At 30.0% G+C, this 18920-nt stretch overlaps 1 protein-coding gene across 1 annotated transcript in view; it reads right to left on the bottom strand.

Moving 5' to 3' along the window:
• LOC111640647 (spermatogenesis-associated protein 5-like) overlaps positions 1 to 18920 on the bottom strand; it is a 92205-nt gene that overhangs the window by 52004 nt on the left and 21281 nt on the right. The window contains exons 5-10 of the mRNA XM_023386679.1: positions 17356 to 17476; positions 11828 to 11869; positions 8907 to 9024; positions 4081 to 4236; positions 762 to 867; positions 624 to 642 (exon numbers count right to left, since the gene is read on the bottom strand). Of these exons, the coding sequence (XP_023242447.1) occupies positions 624 to 642; positions 762 to 867; positions 4081 to 4236; positions 8907 to 9024; positions 11828 to 11869; positions 17356 to 17476 (562 nt within the window). The remainder of the gene's footprint in view (positions 1 to 623; positions 643 to 761; positions 868 to 4080; positions 4237 to 8906; positions 9025 to 11827; positions 11870 to 17355; positions 17477 to 18920) is intronic.

Below are 18920 nucleotides of genomic sequence, written 5' to 3'. Positions count from 1 at the left end.
TTTATTTCATTTCATATTATTTGGAAATTATATTTTTATAATAATATTTAATTTTTTTGTTTAAACATTCCCCAACTTTACATAAAATACACACTTTGTGAAATTTAAAAGATGTTTTGAACAAAGACAATTATTCATTTATAATTTTGTTTCACTTTAAATCCTTTTTCCAAATGTGCAACTCCCTATTTAAATAAAGTATAACCAGTGCCATAACTAGCCTTTTATGCACCCGGGTGCGAGATTCTGTAACTACACCCCTAAACTATGACCAAAACTTTGGCCAGGTCATTTCTGCAGCCAGTGTCTTGGCACTGTCCTAATTACGGCACCAAGTATAACTACTACATTTACAAAAATAAACGTTTAGAATATTTAACCAAATGAAATAAAATATAAAAGTAATATTCTTATTCAAACTTCCAATAACATTTCTTGTTTTCTACCAATCACAAAGACTTTGGCATTTATTTCATCTATTATTCATATTAAATGTTTTGTGACATCTGCATGTTTCTTTAAAATTATATTATAAAAATTCTATGTAATATACATGCAAAGATGATCAAACAGATGGCCAAAACATGTAATGTGAGTAAGATAAATATCTTAATGTAAATCACAGTTTTNGAATATAGTAATCTGCAATTATAACATATATTTTAAAATTTATAATATAAAAAAAGAATTTAACAATACTTTTATTAGTTTTAATTTTATTAAAGACCATACCTCAAATTTTTCTTTATTATTAGGATAACCAATCTCTATTTCGCTATCAAATCTTCCTGGTCTTCTTAACGACTCCTCTACTAAATTGGGTTTGTCCGTTGCACCAATGACAACAACATCTGCCGTGTCATCATACTGAAAATAATCACTTTATTTCATTTCATATTATTTGGAAATTATATTTTTATAATAATATTTAATTTTTTTGTTTAAACATTCCCCAACTTTACATAAAATACACACTTTGTGAAATTTAAAAGATGTTTTGAACAAAGACAATTATTCATTTATAATTTTGTTTCACTTTAAATCCTTTTTCCAAATGTACAATTCCCTATTTAAATAAAGTATAACCAGTGCCATAACTAGCCTTTTATGCACCCGGGTGCGAGATTCTGTAACTACACCCCTAAACTATGACCAAAACTTTGGCCAGGTCATTTCTGCAGCCAGTGTCTTGGCACTGTCCTAATTACGGCACCAAGTATAACTACTACATTTACAAAAATAAACGTTTAGAATATTTAACCAAATGAAATAAAATATAAAAGTAATATTCTTATTCAAACTTCCAATAACATTTCTTGTTTTCTACCAATCACAAAGACTTTGGCATTTATTTCATCTATTATTCATATTAAATGTTTTGTGACATCTGCATGTTTCTTTAAAATTATATTATAAAAATTCTATGTAATATACATGCAAAGATGATCAAACAGATGGCCAAAACATGTAATGTGAATAATAGATACAGTAAATGTGCAAGTGTTTGTGATTAGTGGCAAATAGGAAACAACATTCTTGTATTCTTCAAAAGTTCAAATAAGAATATTACAGATCATCATCATACATACTGAATGTTAGTAAAAAGTAATAAAAATATCAAATCATAAATAGTATATTACTGCCTTATTAAAAAGTATAATTTATCTTTTAAATGAGAAAGTGATCCTTCAAATTTTGATTTCATCTCTAAATGTTTATCTATCTGATAAACTTACATTTAAAAGACCAGATGCTGCACGGCAAAATCTCTTAAAATTAAAAAACTAAACAGAAATTCTTGTATAATATATATTATATTTTGAATTATAATATGGTGCATTATACTATATTGTAGGCTACATTAATACATGATTATCAGGTAAACATTTATTTGTGAGGCATAGAATTTGCAATGCTGGGAGTTGATGGTACCTAATTTATTTGTCATGTGCTATCAATTTATTCATTTAGCTTTGTATATTATCTTTCATTGTACATATTCAAGATTTAAGTATTTCTCGTGATATTAGTGAACTATTTTTTGCTATACAACTAATTCAAGTTATATTATAACTACTATTTATGAAATAATTGCTCTAAGTGACAGAGCACATCATTTTCTTGCAGAAAAATGTTGGCAAGAGCTTTTGCATGACTTTCCTGCCACACTAACAGGAAGTTAAGACGAATGAGAAGAAAGTTAATTTTCAATTATATTACAACATAAAATTTAAATAACACAAAAGCTTAAAAAGAATAATTTTGTTGAATTATGATAAATTCCTTTATTTTTCAAAAAGAAATACTTTTTCTTTAAATGATGTATGATGCTGTCTACAGAGATTTATTAAAAAATCATTTTTATATTATTAATTATTATAACAAGACAAATGCATTATTTTGGGATAGATGTGAATTTTAAAAAAATTTTAAATATCAATAATAAGTAAACTTTTCATTAAGTCGGACCTTACGAGATAATGTCATATGACCCACTCCATCTCGACTTATAATTTCCAAAATCGATGTCTTATGTACAGAAATAATCCTGCAAAGTTCCAATATTTATGGTTCATCCAGTCCTAAGACATAATGTAAAATATATTTCAACACATTTTATAAGAGGCTTTTAGATTATTTTATATTTTTGGGCTCCTGGAATGTCAAAATGTTGAGAAATGCAAATGTGAGAAAAATTTTGATTGATCGCCATACTTTTTCTATGTTTTATTCTATAACAGCCAGGAAAGTAATACAGGTAACCCCCGTATAACACGGTAGTTACGTTCCAAAAAATTGCCGTGTTATGCGAAACAAAGAACTAGTACGAAAAGGAGGGTTAGGTTCCAAAAATTAAAAAACATGCTACTATATTTTCATAATTAAGATAAATATCTTTATTAAAATTTTCTTAAGTGATACATATTAATATAAACAATGTTTTCTTTGTCATCACTAAAAGCACTATTAACCGAGAGCGTTTTATTTTTGGCAAGTTATCGTTATCCTCNTGTTAAAACTGCGAGCAGGATAAAAACGCACAATCCAGATTAGTTAAATGAAACACAATTAATTTTTATTTACTCGCTTTTTAGGATACAGGTTCTCAGGATACCACTATGCTAACCCCACGGATACTCCACATAATTCATTAACCCGACAAAGATTGCACGCGCGTCGTTCCTTACCGATCACTTAAAACTATCTTAATTAATACTATATTTCTACTACTACTTAAACTTATTTTATATAGCCGGCTTACTCGAAGATTTAGAAGATGAAAGTAAAGAATAAGGAAAGAGGGTACCCAAAACTTGACGGATGCGGTTCCTCGTTGATCGGGGGGCTGGTTAGCTCTGTTCCTTGTTTCACGTAGAGAAGTTAATCCAAAGGGATGATCCTTCTGGCTCCCTTCGGTTGAGTTCCTTTTTCTTCTACGTTCCACAGATCTCCTTTTCACACTACGATGCAAAACCTTCCGGGGAGACGTACTTTCGCTCTTCACGTTCCAAAGTTCTCTTTCTCACCCTCACATGCTATACTTGCCGGGGAGACCTTTTTTTTTAGCTCCTCTTCCTTCTCTTCCTTTCTACCCCTCTGAGTCTCCCGATCGCTCCCTCCCCTCCGAGCTACATTTCTTTCGTTGCTTCTCCGGTTAGCCCACCCGCATACCCACGCCAGGGAAAAGAAAAACGAGAACATTCCAGGAAGGGTAAACAAATAGGACAGACAGATGTGAAGCGGGAAGTATACAAGATAAAATGACACAATTATATACGAAATATATGATAAAATATGGAATGTAGCCACAGTTATTTCAATACAAAAAATTTCCTCCTGAACAGAGTTAGTTATATGCCTGGCATGACTCCATTGTTAACAGGAAAGTATGATGCACAGGGGAAATTACTAAAATTGAGAACATTGTAACAAAAAAATTGCAGCTGAGTAATTTAAAATGAAATAGCATAAAACATTAATAATACATTATCTCCCTCTGAATATAGTAATCTGCAATTATAACATATATTTTAAAATTTATAATATAAAAAAAGAATTTAACAATACTTTTATTAGTTTTAATTTTATTAAAGACCATACCTCAAATTTTTCTTTATTATTAGGATAACCAATCTCTATTTCGCTATCAAATCTTCCTGGTCTTCTTAACGACTCCTCTACTAAATTGGGTTTGTCCGTTGCACCAATGACAACAACATCTGCCGTGTCATCATACTGAAAATAATCACTTTATTTCATTTCATATTATTTGGAAATTATATTTTTATAATAATATTTAATTTTTTTGTTTAAACATTCCCCAACTTTACATAAAATACACACTTTGTGAAATTTAAAAGATGTTTTGAACAAAGACAATTATTCATTTATAATTTTGTTTCACTTTAAATCCTTTTTCCAAATGTACAATTCCCTATTTAAATAAAGTATAACCAGTGCCATAACTAGCCTTTTATGCACCCGGGTGCGAGATTCTGTAACTACACCCCTAAACTATGACCAAAACTTTGGCCAGGTCATTTCTGCAGCCAGTGTCTTGGCACTGTCCTAATTACGGCACCAAGTATAACTACTACATTTACAAAAATAAACGTTTAGAATATTTAACCAAATGAAATAAAATATAAAAGTAATATTCTTATTCAAACTTCCAATAACATTTCTTGTTTTCTACCAATCACAAAGACTTTGGCATTTATTTCATCTATTATTCATATTAAATGTTTTGTGACATCTGCATGTTTCTTTAAAATTATATTATAAAAATTCTATGTAATATACATGCAAAGATGATCAAACAGATGGCCAAAACATGTAATGTGAATAATAGATACAGTAAATGTGCAAGTGTTTGTGATTAGTGGCAAATAGGAAACAACATTCTTGTATTCTTCAAAAGTTCAAATAAGAATATTACAGATCATCATCATACATACTGAATGTTAGTAAAAAGTAATAAAAATATCAAATCATAAATAGTATATTACTGCCTTATTAAAAAGTATAATTTATCTTTTAAATGAGAAAGTGATCCTTCAAATTTTGATTTCATCTCTAAATGTTTATCTATCTGATAAACTTACATTTAAAAGACCAGATGCTGCACGGCAAAATCTCTTAAAATTAAAAAACTAAACAGAAATTCTTGTATAATATATATTATATTTTGAATTATAATATGGTGCATTATACTATATTGTAGGCTACATTAATACATGATTATCAGGTAAACATTTATTTGTGAGGCATAGAATTTGCAATGCTGGGAGTTGATGGTACCTAATTTATTTGTCATGTGCTATCAATTTATTCATTTAGCTTTGTATATTATCTTTCATTGTACATATTCAAGATTTAAGTATTTCTCGTGATATTAGTGAACTATTTTTTGCTATACAACTAATTCAAGTTATATTATAACTACTATTTATGAAATAATTGCTCTAAGTGACAGAGCACATCATTTTCTTGCAGAAAAATGTTGGCAAGAGCTTTTGCATGACTTTCCTGCCACACTAACAGGAAGTTAAGACGAATGAGAAGAAAGTTAATTTTCAATTATATTACAACATAAAATTTAAATAACACAAAAGCTTAAAAAGAATAATTTTGTTGAATTATGATAAATTCCTTTATTTTTCAAAAAGAAATACTTTTTCTTTAAATGATGTATGATGCTGTCTACAGAGATTTATTAAAAAATCATTTTTAAAAACATATTTTAACGAAAACATCTGGTAAGTTTTGTAGACCATTTCTGATATAATATTTACTGTATTTCCTCAATTAAACACTTGGGGGATTTAATGTAATAAACCATCAATTAAACCTTATTTTTAAAATGTATAAGGGACGATCAAAAACTTTCCGTTTAAGGACATGGCTGCAGCATATATGCAAATTAGCGCATTGCCAATGTGGGTTATATAAGCACTGACAGCGAGGCGTGGGATTATTGTGTGAAAAATGCTGAAACATGAACAATGGCAATGTTAATACCACATGCATCCAAACAGGACCAATGTGCTGTGATTCTTTTTTTGGCTGCTGAAGGAAACACACCAGTAGACATTCAACAGAGAATAAAGAATGTGTATGGAGAAGAATGCCTATCGAAAACCACCATAGTGGAATGATGCACAAAGTTCAGAGCTGGTTGCAATTCGACCCAAGATGCAGGTCAATCTGGAAGGCCAGCCATATCCAATACAGACAACAACAAGTGGGCAGCTGATGATGCGATTAGGGCGAATCATCGCATATCCAAACGTGAGCTTTCAAAGGATCTTGACATAAGCTTCAGTAGTGTGCAACACATAATCCAGCCAAAGTTAGGCTACCATAAAGTCTGCAGCCAGTGGATACCCCGGGCATTAAATTCCAAACAACAATCAAACCGGATGGCTGTTTCCCTGAAGCACCTGATGCGTTTCAATGTTGAAGGCAACACGTTCTTTGAGCACATTGTTGCTGGTGACGAAAGCTGGTGCCACCACTGGAAACCTGAGTCAAAAGCAGCGACCATGCAGTGGTGTCATCCTTCATCCCAAGAAGTTCAAGAGCCATTCATCTGCTGGAAAAGTGATGCTTACCCTGTTCTTCGATCACCAGGACCCATTGCTTATTGATTTCAAGGAACCAGGTGTCTCCATCACTGGGGTACTGCGAAATGCTGGAGAGATTTTGACGTGCAATTAAGGTGAAATGTCCAGGAAAACTGCAAAATGGGGTAATTCTGCTTCATGATAACGCACATCCCCATATGTCGTAACGTAGAAGTTATGTGCTCTAAAGTAGGAGACATTCGAGCACCCGCCTTACATTCCTGATCTCTCCCCGTGCAATTTTCACACCTTCAGTCCCTTAAAGAAGTCCTTAAAAGGTCGATGGTTCCAGTCAGACATAGAAGTGTAGCAGGCAGTTTCAGACTTCTTCAAGCAACAGAAACAGGAGTTTTACCAACAGGGTATATTCAATCTGGTGAAGCAGTGGGATGCTTGCCTAAATGGTCATGGCGCTTTTGCATGACTGGCATACCAAATGTGGACTGTACATCCTTCGAACGGGAAACTTTTTGATCATGCCTTATACATATCCTATGAGGATTTTTCAAGGCCAGGGTTGATCATCTTGCAGCAGGATTTAATTGATGAGTAAATAAAAATTGAAAGAAATACCTTAATTANAATATATAATTATATATACAGTACCTAATTTATATATAATTAATATATAATTATATGTACAGTACCTAATTTATATATAATTTATATATAATACTAAACAGACGATAGCAAACTCAATTTAGCCGCTCCGTAGCGTGGCGCAGGGTCGGAGGAAAGTAGTTCGGCTGCTCATCCACTATTGGTCCAGACTCTATCAATCTTGTCGCGAAACGACGTTATAGGAGGTACGTTATACGAAAGTTGCTACAATTTTTTCGCTACGTTCTAGGAATTGTCGTTATAGGAACGTACGTTATAGGGGGGTCGACTGTATTTCATACTTGTTAAATTGTTATTTTAATGAATATTTGCACACTCTGAATCACTAAAAATAAACTTTTTCCAGTCATGCACACTCTGAATCACTAAAAATAAACTTTTTCCAGTCATGCACACTATGATGTCTTAGTTATTGTAATAAATGGAAAACGAAACCATCATTATTTCAAAATGTATCAAACATATAGAAAAAGAACAATGAATGTCAGAACTTGAGATTTCGGAAACTGTTGTAGAAAAAATGATTATTCAGTCGAACACAAGTAGTGATGAAAGCAATATAAATGATTACTTTGAGCAACTATCTTATGATACAGATGATTAATAAGGTAAGTTTACACTATAATTATTTTAAAAAATATCTAATTATATAAATATCACAAAGATTAATTCATACATTACAGTAACATTTTCCTTTGGAGGTTTGCGTATTATTTTTAAGGATTGCTGGAGACTTTTTTTGTTTTGTTTTATATCTATTTAATAAAATAGTTGTGTAGATAAAAATTCTGAAGTACAGTAGAGCCTCGATTATCCGACCCCCGATTAACCGACCGTCCTAGTCGGCAAATTTCAAATGTCTGCTAGTGATGTGGCACTACAATATTTGGCTATGTCTTGGCTACTTTAATATTATTTTTACGTGTTTTAGCGACCATGAAAAGGAGCCAGTATTTAAATGAGGCTTAATTTTCTAATTTTTAATGATACAATAGCAATGATTATTATTTAAAAAAATTTTTGTTAGGCTTAACATCGATGAAAATTCAACGCGAAGTAGGTTAATAGCAATATACTAATTACATGGGATATAATAATATACTACACTAATAATGGATTTTTTCATACTTTTCAGTTATCCAACTTTTCAATTATCCGACCAACCCCAGTCCCCAATTGAATCGGATAATCGAGGCTCTACTGTACGTTCAACTACACAATTATAAATATGTTTTGTGTAAATCTTAATATATATTTAATAATAATTTTTGCCAAACTATATTTAAACAATGGAAATAATATAAATGGCTATGTAAAAATGTTAAAGTAGGCTATAACAACTTTCTAAGTATTATCTCGGTAATTTTTAAATTGTTGGGTCTCTCTGACCTACTTTAACACGTGCAGAGAAAAGGGCTTAACTGGTCGACATGTGTAGCCACTTCTCATTGTGAATTGACCAACAAAAATCTACGGTAGATTAATACGACAAAATCTTTGTTTACAGTAGGCGACACATTACGATAAACAGACTATAGAAATCAAATGTTTGTCATAAGTTCATAACTAATAACCAACTATCAAAAATATATTTATTTTTCATTAAAAGTTATAAAGTATATGATTATATTTTTTATCTTTTTAAAAGACTGTACTCACATATAAACTATCCATTAATGTCGACAATGTTTTAAGTACTCTCCTTTCGACTTGAGAAGAATCTTGATATTTTGGGCAAAGAACATCCAATTCATCAATAAATATAATACTCGGTGCTCTGAAAATTAAATGCAATAGTAATTGTAACATATTATAGTTTACAGAACTTAAAATAAATGGTTTATGCCAATTATTTAGTTTTGATTCTTATTATTTTAATAAATAACTAGTTTAAGTAATACACTTGATATATATATTTGTGAAATAGCATTTATAAAGATAAAATTTGTTTAAATAATATAAAGCATTTACATTCCAACGTCTTGGAATGTAAATGTAAAAATGCTGCATTGGTTTTTATTCCAAGACTTCTTTATTTTATACATTATTTTTAAAGGATCAAACCAGAATTTAAAAGAAATATAAAAATGATTTGGTAATTAAAACAATTCGAAAAATATATATTTTTCGAAAAATAAGTGTAATTTAATTAACATTAAGTCGTAAAAACTTCTAGAACCTAATAAATAAAAGAGGTTTGAAAAACAAACCCAAAAAAGAAGTTCAATTTTAGAAATGTTAACTAACTTAAATATTATATTTTTGTTAACATTTAATCATTATGGAGTTTGTGATTGGGCTGCAACTTTCAAAAATTTTAAATCTATAAATTCCTACTGGCATTTGCCTGTCTGTCCTTCTTAATCTCCAGAACCGAATTATAGATGAAAGTCAAGACCAGGTATGGAAAGCGAACTTAACTATGGTTACGTTTGTAAAGTTAAACGAGTTAGTAACGAATTGTTCGAAAAGTAGTAGTCTCACTCAGTGCGCATGCTCTGTGGTGACAACGTTTCGAACAAAACTCAAAGGAAAGAGTTAGTTTACTTCGTTAAGAAAATGTTACCTGACGATATCAATGTTTCTGAATCTCTCGAGTGTTTAAATTGTGAATTAAAGGATGAAATGATTGAAATAACTGTCCATCCAAAGCAATCTAAGAAAAATATTTCGGATAAGGCTGCACTAGCAACATTTGTATCTTCGATTTTAGAAACATCTATTTAGTTAAAAACAAATCGTTCGAAAAAAGTCTAATGAAATAAGAATAACGATGATGTCATTCTCGTTTAACTTGTTCGACTTTACGAACATACCCTATATATGAACTTCTGGTTTAGACCAGAAGTCATGTTATTTTAATTCATTTTCTCCTGAATGGAATTAGATGACTGATGTGACTCCAAGAGGTATGATGTACAGGAGCAAGACACTATTCAAATTGAGGACATTATGATGAAAAATTGCCCCCCAGAATTGTGACAATATCACAAATCATTGCTTGCTGGTATATATGCATCCTTAGATGAACACATTGTTTTCAGCTTCAGTTCAGCTAGCTACAAAGAGTTTAGCACCACTCATTTTTAGATGTTAAACTGCATATGAAGAGTGTAATGCCATAGTGTCAATTACAGAAAACCAGAACTTTTCAAGAAAAATAAAAAAATACTTTTTCTGGTGAATGAGTTCCCTTCAAGACTTGAAAGAATTCATTTCAATTTTATAATGAAACGGTAAAAAACTCACCTCAGTTACAAATTCTCTACAGCAGGGGTGGCCAACCTTTTGCATACCATGCGCCAATTTTTTGATAGACGAGTTCAGATGCGCAGTGGCGTACCGTGGGTGTTAGCCGCCCGGGGCGGAGAAAAATTTCGGCCACCCTTTAATCAGGTATTTCAATTTAAAAGATCAAAATTCAGTTGTGTGAAAAAAAAATTAATAAAAAATGCGGTGGTGGTGTAGTTACCCGTACAAAATAGTCCCATTTGACATTAGTGGCATACACGATTGCGAATGTATCGTGAATCGTAGAAGAAGAAGAAAAAAAAAAAAAAAAAAAAAGGTCAACAGGTGTAGCAGTCCAACCGACTCGTGGACTGTCCGGACGGTAGCACTGTCATTTAGACGCCTATGCACTGATCGAAAATAAACATACATGCATACACTGTAATTTACTATGTGGAGAACACTCATTTTATCTGTAAAGTTGATTGCAACGAATTGTGCAACAAATGAACTTGCCAAGACAGACTATAAAAAATTAATTTTCTATGTAATATTCTTAATTGCAAAGAAGCCAAATCTGGCAATGTTGCTCAGAACTGACTAAAGCGCCACTTGTAATCGTCCAATGCGCCACGGTTTGGCCACCCCTGCTCTACAGTAACAAAATAATGTAAACATAAGCCATAACATTTTAAGTGCCAAAAGTCACATTACTTGCAGTCTGACACTTAAAATGCTACGGATTGCACATAAATTCAACTTCAAAATAGAACCACTTACAGTACCACTATTGCCACATTTTGTTTCAGGCAGAAAATATTGCATTTACAATATTATGGCATTTAATGTTTCATATAGATCAAAAACATTCAAGTTTTATTATATTTGTTTTGATTTTATAACAAGACTTCATATACACTAAAAAAGCAGCATGTATGCAATTTATATATAGCACACAGAATTTTAAATAAGTAAATCTATGAGTGCCTTGACATTTTATATTTCTTTGTTGAATCAATCAAATATATGTGGTATAATAATTTATATTTTATGGAAATCCTACATCTAATTTAATTTTAATCAAGGAATAAAATATAGATACATTTAAATATTAATATATTATCACTAATTATGTAAATACTTATAAAATTGTCAGCATATTCTAATCTACAAATGGCTTTATGTAATGAACACACTATTTCAATTTTACCATTAAGTTTTCATGAAAAAATAAAAAGGCTTTATTGCAAATTATAATATAAAATAGACTGTAATATTATATGGGTTCTAAGTGATATTTTTAGTATTAATTTTAATAAATCTTATGTACTAATCTTGCACAATCTTACCTTCTTCTAGCTTCAGAAAAGTTCTCTCTCAGTTCGTCTTCACTAAACATATTCAGACAAATAAATAATAGCAACATAAATATCAACAGATATAATAAATAAACTAAGTTTTCTAACAAAACTCAAACTCTGCTTTCTTGGAGCCTACAAATTTAAATTAAGTTACTGTTTCTCTACCAACATTGTGTAATCATCAATATTAAAGTCAGATGACAGCAAACAGAAGCATATGCATGACAGCACAATGTAATAAGTTCTCTTGAAGAATTCTACAGAAATGATAGTTAATTTATATTTGTGATCCAATAAAGCAGAATTTGGGTCAGCAATTAACAAAAGTATCAAATAATATATATAAAATTTACTAAAAATAAGATAAACTAAAAACATGTATAAATATATATATGTATACTGTATTTCCTCAATTAAACCCTGATCTCAAATAAACTCCTGGTTGAAAAACATTGGAAACATCTTTAAGTACTGCACTGTATAAGATAATGTAGCTTAGAATAACAGGTAAGGAATTTAACTAATATGCTTCCTCTTCAAATTCTCTACAGCAGCAATTCTCAACCTTCTTAGCTCCACAACCCCCAAATAGTAAATATAAATGAAATTAATATTTTGTTATTCCTTTGCATGGGGGGTTGCAACAGTAAGCCTTACTATTACTAATTGAATTTTGACTAATTATAAATTAAATTTTTTTACATATATAATCACATTGCACTAATTTTATACGTTATATTTTTTATACCGTTGGTATTTTCTTAATACAACTAGTCAATACTCTAAAACAATTTGCTTGTGTGTGTAACATAGATCTAAGTATGGAGAAAATTTTAAATGAAAAACAAATGTAACCATCACATTAATTTATTTTCATGTGTACTTATTGTAGGTATAATGTTTATAAGTTTATAATAAATGATTGATATCATCTAGCATCTTATCTAACGATAAGATGCTAAAACGGTGCTATCGTTGTTCTTTCTAATAGAGTATTTGTTTTTGATTCTTTGTTCTAATCTTCTCAAAGCATCTTACACCAACCAGCAAGGAGTTGAGGTTATATGGACAAAGCTTCTATCATTAGACCCACGTCTAACAAGCACTTCCACTCTCTTGAAAAGCTTGATATTTATAAAGCCCAAGGGAAAAGTTCTTGTATCAATCATAGGGACGCCCACTCTCTATCTACAGCATGGAAATCGTTTTATGAAGATAAACTGCAATTTTTACGAGGCATTAATTTTTAACGCGATTCTGTCGAGCTTTATTTTTTATATTCTTATATCCCTATCTTTCTGTATTCATTCCCTTAAATACACATCATTACAAACACATGCGCAGTTATTATTTTTTCGTAATTTTAATTCTATTTCTTTAATGTTCTTTTTACTTTATTATTTAATTGATGAAGATCGTTAGACGATAGAAAACGTTTTTACGATATTAAATTATTTGCTGGAATACTTAAAAAGGTGATAATTTTGCTTATTTCTAATTCCAGTACAAGTTAATATTTTTATTTCTTATACATTGCTTTTTGGGATTTTGTTTGTGTGTGTATGGGGGAAGTAATATTGTATCTGAATAAATTTTACTGTAATAAAGAATAATGTTGTGCTTGATATTATTTCATCAATTTTGGATAATCAAGGCAACCAACTTGAAAATGCTCTTCAAAATTGGCTTAAATTTTAATGCCATTTTCTTGAGAATACATGAATAGTAGGTCACACTGGTGAATGTTGGTTTCCACTGGTGAGTGTTCAGATGTCAGAAAGAACATACTAGTAGTTAAAACAGTCCTAAAAGTAAGTTTTCAACAACATTTGTCTTTTTTTTTCTCTCCTTAAATAATTTTAGCTCTGATATACATATACACTCATCCCTCGATTTACATGGTAGCTATGTTCCTAGAAAAAGCATGTAAACCGAAACCATATAAAAAGAGATACTGAATTAATATGAAATAGAAGGATATGTTCAATTAAACTAAATCGTGCAAATCAATCTAAAAAAGGCAAGGGAAAGTCAAAGATATGTTCTTTATAACTGCATAAAATGAGAAGGATTAAAGGAAAAAAAGGATGAGTTCATTAATTTTTAAAGGCAATTTAATGCTTATATGTACTTTTTCAATTTATATTTGAAAATCAAAAACAAAACACTAACACCAAATACGGTATAAAAAAATAAGTAAAACAACAAATTCACAATGTTGCATATGAATAAAAACAATAAAAGAATTCATATTAGAATTCACTTCGGCATTTTCTTTCCTATTCTTTTTAACAGGAACTGTCTGGACACAAGATAAATCAGGCTAATTTAAATAATCTTATGAAACATTTCATTGCTTGAAATAATTCAAACAATGCTCATTTACATTCTATTGGTTGTTGTTTATGACCTCATGTTTCATAATTTTACACCCAATAGAAGTTTATGTTTTGGACAATTTTTTTGGTCCCTATCTATAGACATCACGTTTTTTCAATCCAATATACTATGTATTTGATTATTTACAGTAACTGATGCACATCTGTCTAGAAACCTGTCTTCCCCTGAGATTTGTATGAGAACATGCAAATGGCTAACAGCTGCCTCAAACTTTTTGTTTTCATTTATAAACTGTGTAAAAGCAAAACCATGCAAATTGAGTATTGTATAAATCGAGGGATAAGTAATTATTTTCTTATGTACAGGTACATCCACTTTATAAAAAAATATAATTTATATGAATGAGCAGCACTCAATGACAAATTATGTAAGTAATGTAAACAAAATTTAAATAATTTTATATTATAATAATATAATGAAAGCAAATACTTTAAATTTTATAATATACTAGTTTTAAATGGTTATATGTAAATATTTTGTACAGCTGTAACAACTTGAAAGAAAAGGGAAAATCCAATTTGCAAGTTATTGTTAAATTTAAACTTATTATATATTTTCTAATTTAACATGTAAAAACAAATTATATAATACATAATGAATATTCATTTATCTAATAAATGTGTAAGATTTATTACAATATAAAACACATGAAACAAATTGTAAAAGCTGAAGATAATAAAACCTAACTAAAAAAGGATTATTTCCAGTAAGAATTAAGCTAATTATAAACAACTTTACCAAGTCCAATACACTGCAATAACACCTTCAACTGCCATAAACCATTAGGCTATAATTTGGCAATAATAGTTATAAATTACTAATAAATTTTGCCCTAGAGAAAGGCATTAGGTGCCATCTCATTAAATTTGATAATTATAATTTAATTAAACAATTTTAGATTAAATTAGAAGAAAAAATCAGCCCAGAGCGAGACTCAAACCCACATGTGCATGGTAAGTGGCAAAACTTACCATGCACATACATTTCCATTAATGTTACCCAAACCTCTGGTCCTATCTCCTTTTCCAATACATTTAACATAATATAATACCCCATTCACACTGAGCATTTCAATCTAGATTGTGACTAAGATCAGTGACTATGCCTTGGTGCGACCTCTCTCAACAGTTTCAATCTCGACTGAAATGAGACTCAAGAGAGTTCTTGAAACTAGATCCAGTCTTGAGAGATCCCACAATACAACGTGCGTGAGAAAATACAAGATGGCCGCGGAACACTTGTTGTGCTATCGACAGAGAAATAAGAGATACTGTATTTGGAGAGATGATGACATGTCTATTATTAGATATATGGCAAGAAAAAGTACTGTATTTATTTCTAACTAAAACTTCCATTTTATTTGTTGGTGTTCGTGACTTATTGCGTAGTTATGTCAGTTTATCATCGCGTGTAATAGCCGGGTTCTTCTCGAGCGGACTGCCTGTGCGAACAGCACGATGTTCGACTGGTGACAGTCACAATCCAGATTGTAGGTAAATTGAGATCGAAGTGGGTCGTGGATTGTGTGCAAACATAGTATAACCATCAGTTACTACGGCCTAATGGTTTATGGCAGTTGAAGGTGTTAAGCTAATTATAAAATTTGGACTAAGGTCAAATTTCATAATATATTTACTAATAAACAGGTAAACTTATTAGTAATTACACAATTACATTAGTAAATTCATAATTACATGAGTAACACTCACACTTTACAATTTTCAACAACACAGGCAACCACAATTGTGACAGCTATTCCCATTAACTTCCAAATACTGTGTGAGTGCAACTATTACTAAAAATGTTGTTCTCACATCAATTACATAAACAAACATTTTCATAATAGCAGATTCATAACAGTGAAAGAATGTTTTGTTATTCTGAAATATCTTGATGTTTACATCATCCTGACTATTTAAAATAACTGTAAACTGAAGCAAGTTTTGAATGACAATAGATCAGTAAGTACAAATTCTTGTGAAATTTCTTCATTAAATTAAAGCTTTTCTGTTTATGTTGAAAAATATAAAGGATGATTGTTTGGTTTATTTTTCTAATTACACAATATCAATTGTAACTTATACTGTTGACCATTAGTAGAATTTTATTCATCAATTTGTCACTAGTAATTTGCACAGACACTTAGCTGTTTTAGTTGCAGATGTCTAAATAGCTGAAAATTGCAAAGTGTAACAGGTGTTTTACTAATTAGCTCAAGTCTAGTAAAAATTAATCTGGTTTTTTGATACAATTGGCTATTAAAATTAATTATTTATATATGAGTAAATATAAGAATAAACTAAATATTCTGTTATTAAATCAGAAATGGCAAACCTTCTGCCTTTTGTGGCTTTTAGAGTAACCTGAAAAGTTTAATTTTGCTGTCATGATAAAAGTCAAAATTCATTCATACATAGCTACAACTACAACAGTAAAATTAAACCTTTTTATTACAGAAATTTGCTTTATGTTCTCTTTTTCAATAAAGACATGTATCTAAGTACATACATACATACATACATACTGTGAATGACATCTGGCTGTGTGAATGTTGACATTCACACAGCCATTTCGTGCATGTACAAAATATTTGATAAATATTATTTCTCACTTACAGACATTCAGCATGCACTGATGTGAATATTGAATAAAAATACTGTTCCTAGCATTTAGTTGTGAAACAATTTTTTTGCAATTACAGCATGCATAGCCTTGCCTTCCACTTCTCAAATTAGTTGCAGCTGCTTCTCTCAGAAGCATTTTTACCTTACCTAACATTAATAATATCACCAAATAGTCGGTCTTTCACCAATAGTTTCTCTTATGTGTCAACATTCACTGGAGAATCTCAACATTCTCTAATTTCGGTCTTTCACAGTAACATATACCAATATATATGTATATTAAATTTGAACACTTTCCATCTAAAGTATATCATACAGCCTTACAAATTCCCTTTAAAATAAAATTTGGCCTTCTGATAAAAAAAATGTTCCTCATTTCTGATTATATGACAATTAAAATCAGATCATCACTAAAAGTGATCAAAAACATTTGTTTTCCATTAATTTGATGGTTAGAAAAAGCTTTCTTTTTTTCATCTGAATATAACTCACCTATATATCTCATCACCATTAATTAATATAAAATTAACTTGATATTCATTAGGAATTGCATTTCCTATCATTGTTTTGCCTGTACCAGATGGACCATGAAGAATAATTCCTTTTGACACACCTACAAATATAAAATTAAAAAAATGAAATGCAAATAAATACATTTAAATTAAGAAACTAAACCTCTAATGTCCAGTATGTACAGTAATATGCACAAAAGCAAAATATGTATACAAATTATATGCTGTACATTAAAGATTCAGTTTCTTTTATTTAAATAAAATGCATATTTATATATTTTAACTACATGTATACAACTTTATATTAATTAGTATAAAATTACTTGTAAATTATATAAACTGATGAATCAGAAAATAAGAAGTGACTATTCTAACTAATGAATCAGCAGGTGAAAAAAGCATTATTGTACAGAAAATCAAAACAGGAAGAATCTTCATTGATGCAGATTGATAAATCACAAAAGATAAAATAAACTTTATTCTACAAACTATTGAACAAGACCTATTGGTCTATTTTCCAACAAAAAGATGACCCAAATTCAAAATGTTGAATCAAAAGAATAGAAAACACATCTGTATACAAATGGAAGAAAACTTCTAGCAAGATCATAACCGAATAATGTTATAGGAAGGAAAAACTGATTATTTCAAGATATTTTCATAATGATGATAAATTAGTAGTGATATTAATAAATAAATATACTAAAAAATTACAGGGGTAGCTTATAGTTCAAATGATTCAAATTTCAAACATTCCAGAGTTTGAATTCTAAATTCAAGAAATCTACAGTTCAAACAATACTTCTACATTTCAACTATGCTTCAGTGAAAAATGAACTTATATAAATTTGATCTTTTGTGCACCCAATCATCTCTCACAGTTATCATGAAAGCATCTCTTGCATTATGCTTCTGTATTTTCAGTGCTTTTCTCCCTTTATTTTTGGTGTGTTTGAGTTTATATATAAACTCCTACCTATTAACAATGGCATCTGAGAAGTGTGTGGAAGAAATAAAGCTTAAGAAAGTAGTACTGTCAGCAATTTAGGTGAAAAAGAAACTTATTGTGAAGCATGAAAATAATACATTGTGGCAGATTTGGTAGCAAAGTTGACAATGTACAAGTAAATACAATTTATTTTATTATTTATGTATTTACATATTATTTATTGACTGCATGTTTTAATTTATTATTTACTGTATTTAATTGTTATTTTAAATTATGTGTATTTATTGTTTAGGTTTATTGTAATGTTATTTGTTTAGGATTTGTGAATGGATTGATTCACTTTACATTTTTTAAATGGAGAAAATTGATTTGGACTTAGAACAAGTCAGAGTTCAAACAACCTCCCGAAAATAGTCGATAGAAAAAACATTGTATCGGTCACATTTCTTTAAATAACTATATTGTCTCATAAAATTGTTAGGATATATTATTGTTTATACATAAAACTAAATTTAATTTCACTTTCTTCTTTCCATTTCTTTGACTTTTTTTTAGAGAAGAAAGTTAGAGTCAAAGAAATGGAGACAAAAGTGAAA

Source organism: Centruroides sculpturatus, unplaced genomic scaffold (assembly GCF_000671375.1).
Source record: "Centruroides sculpturatus isolate CEXI.00-Female unplaced genomic scaffold, Cexi_2.0 scaffold1192, whole genome shotgun sequence".
Taxonomy (NCBI): Eukaryota; Metazoa; Arthropoda; class Arachnida; order Scorpiones; family Buthidae; genus Centruroides; species Centruroides sculpturatus.
Note: the sequence above shows the minus strand (reverse complement) of the source record. Positions and strands in the feature narration are given on the sequence as shown.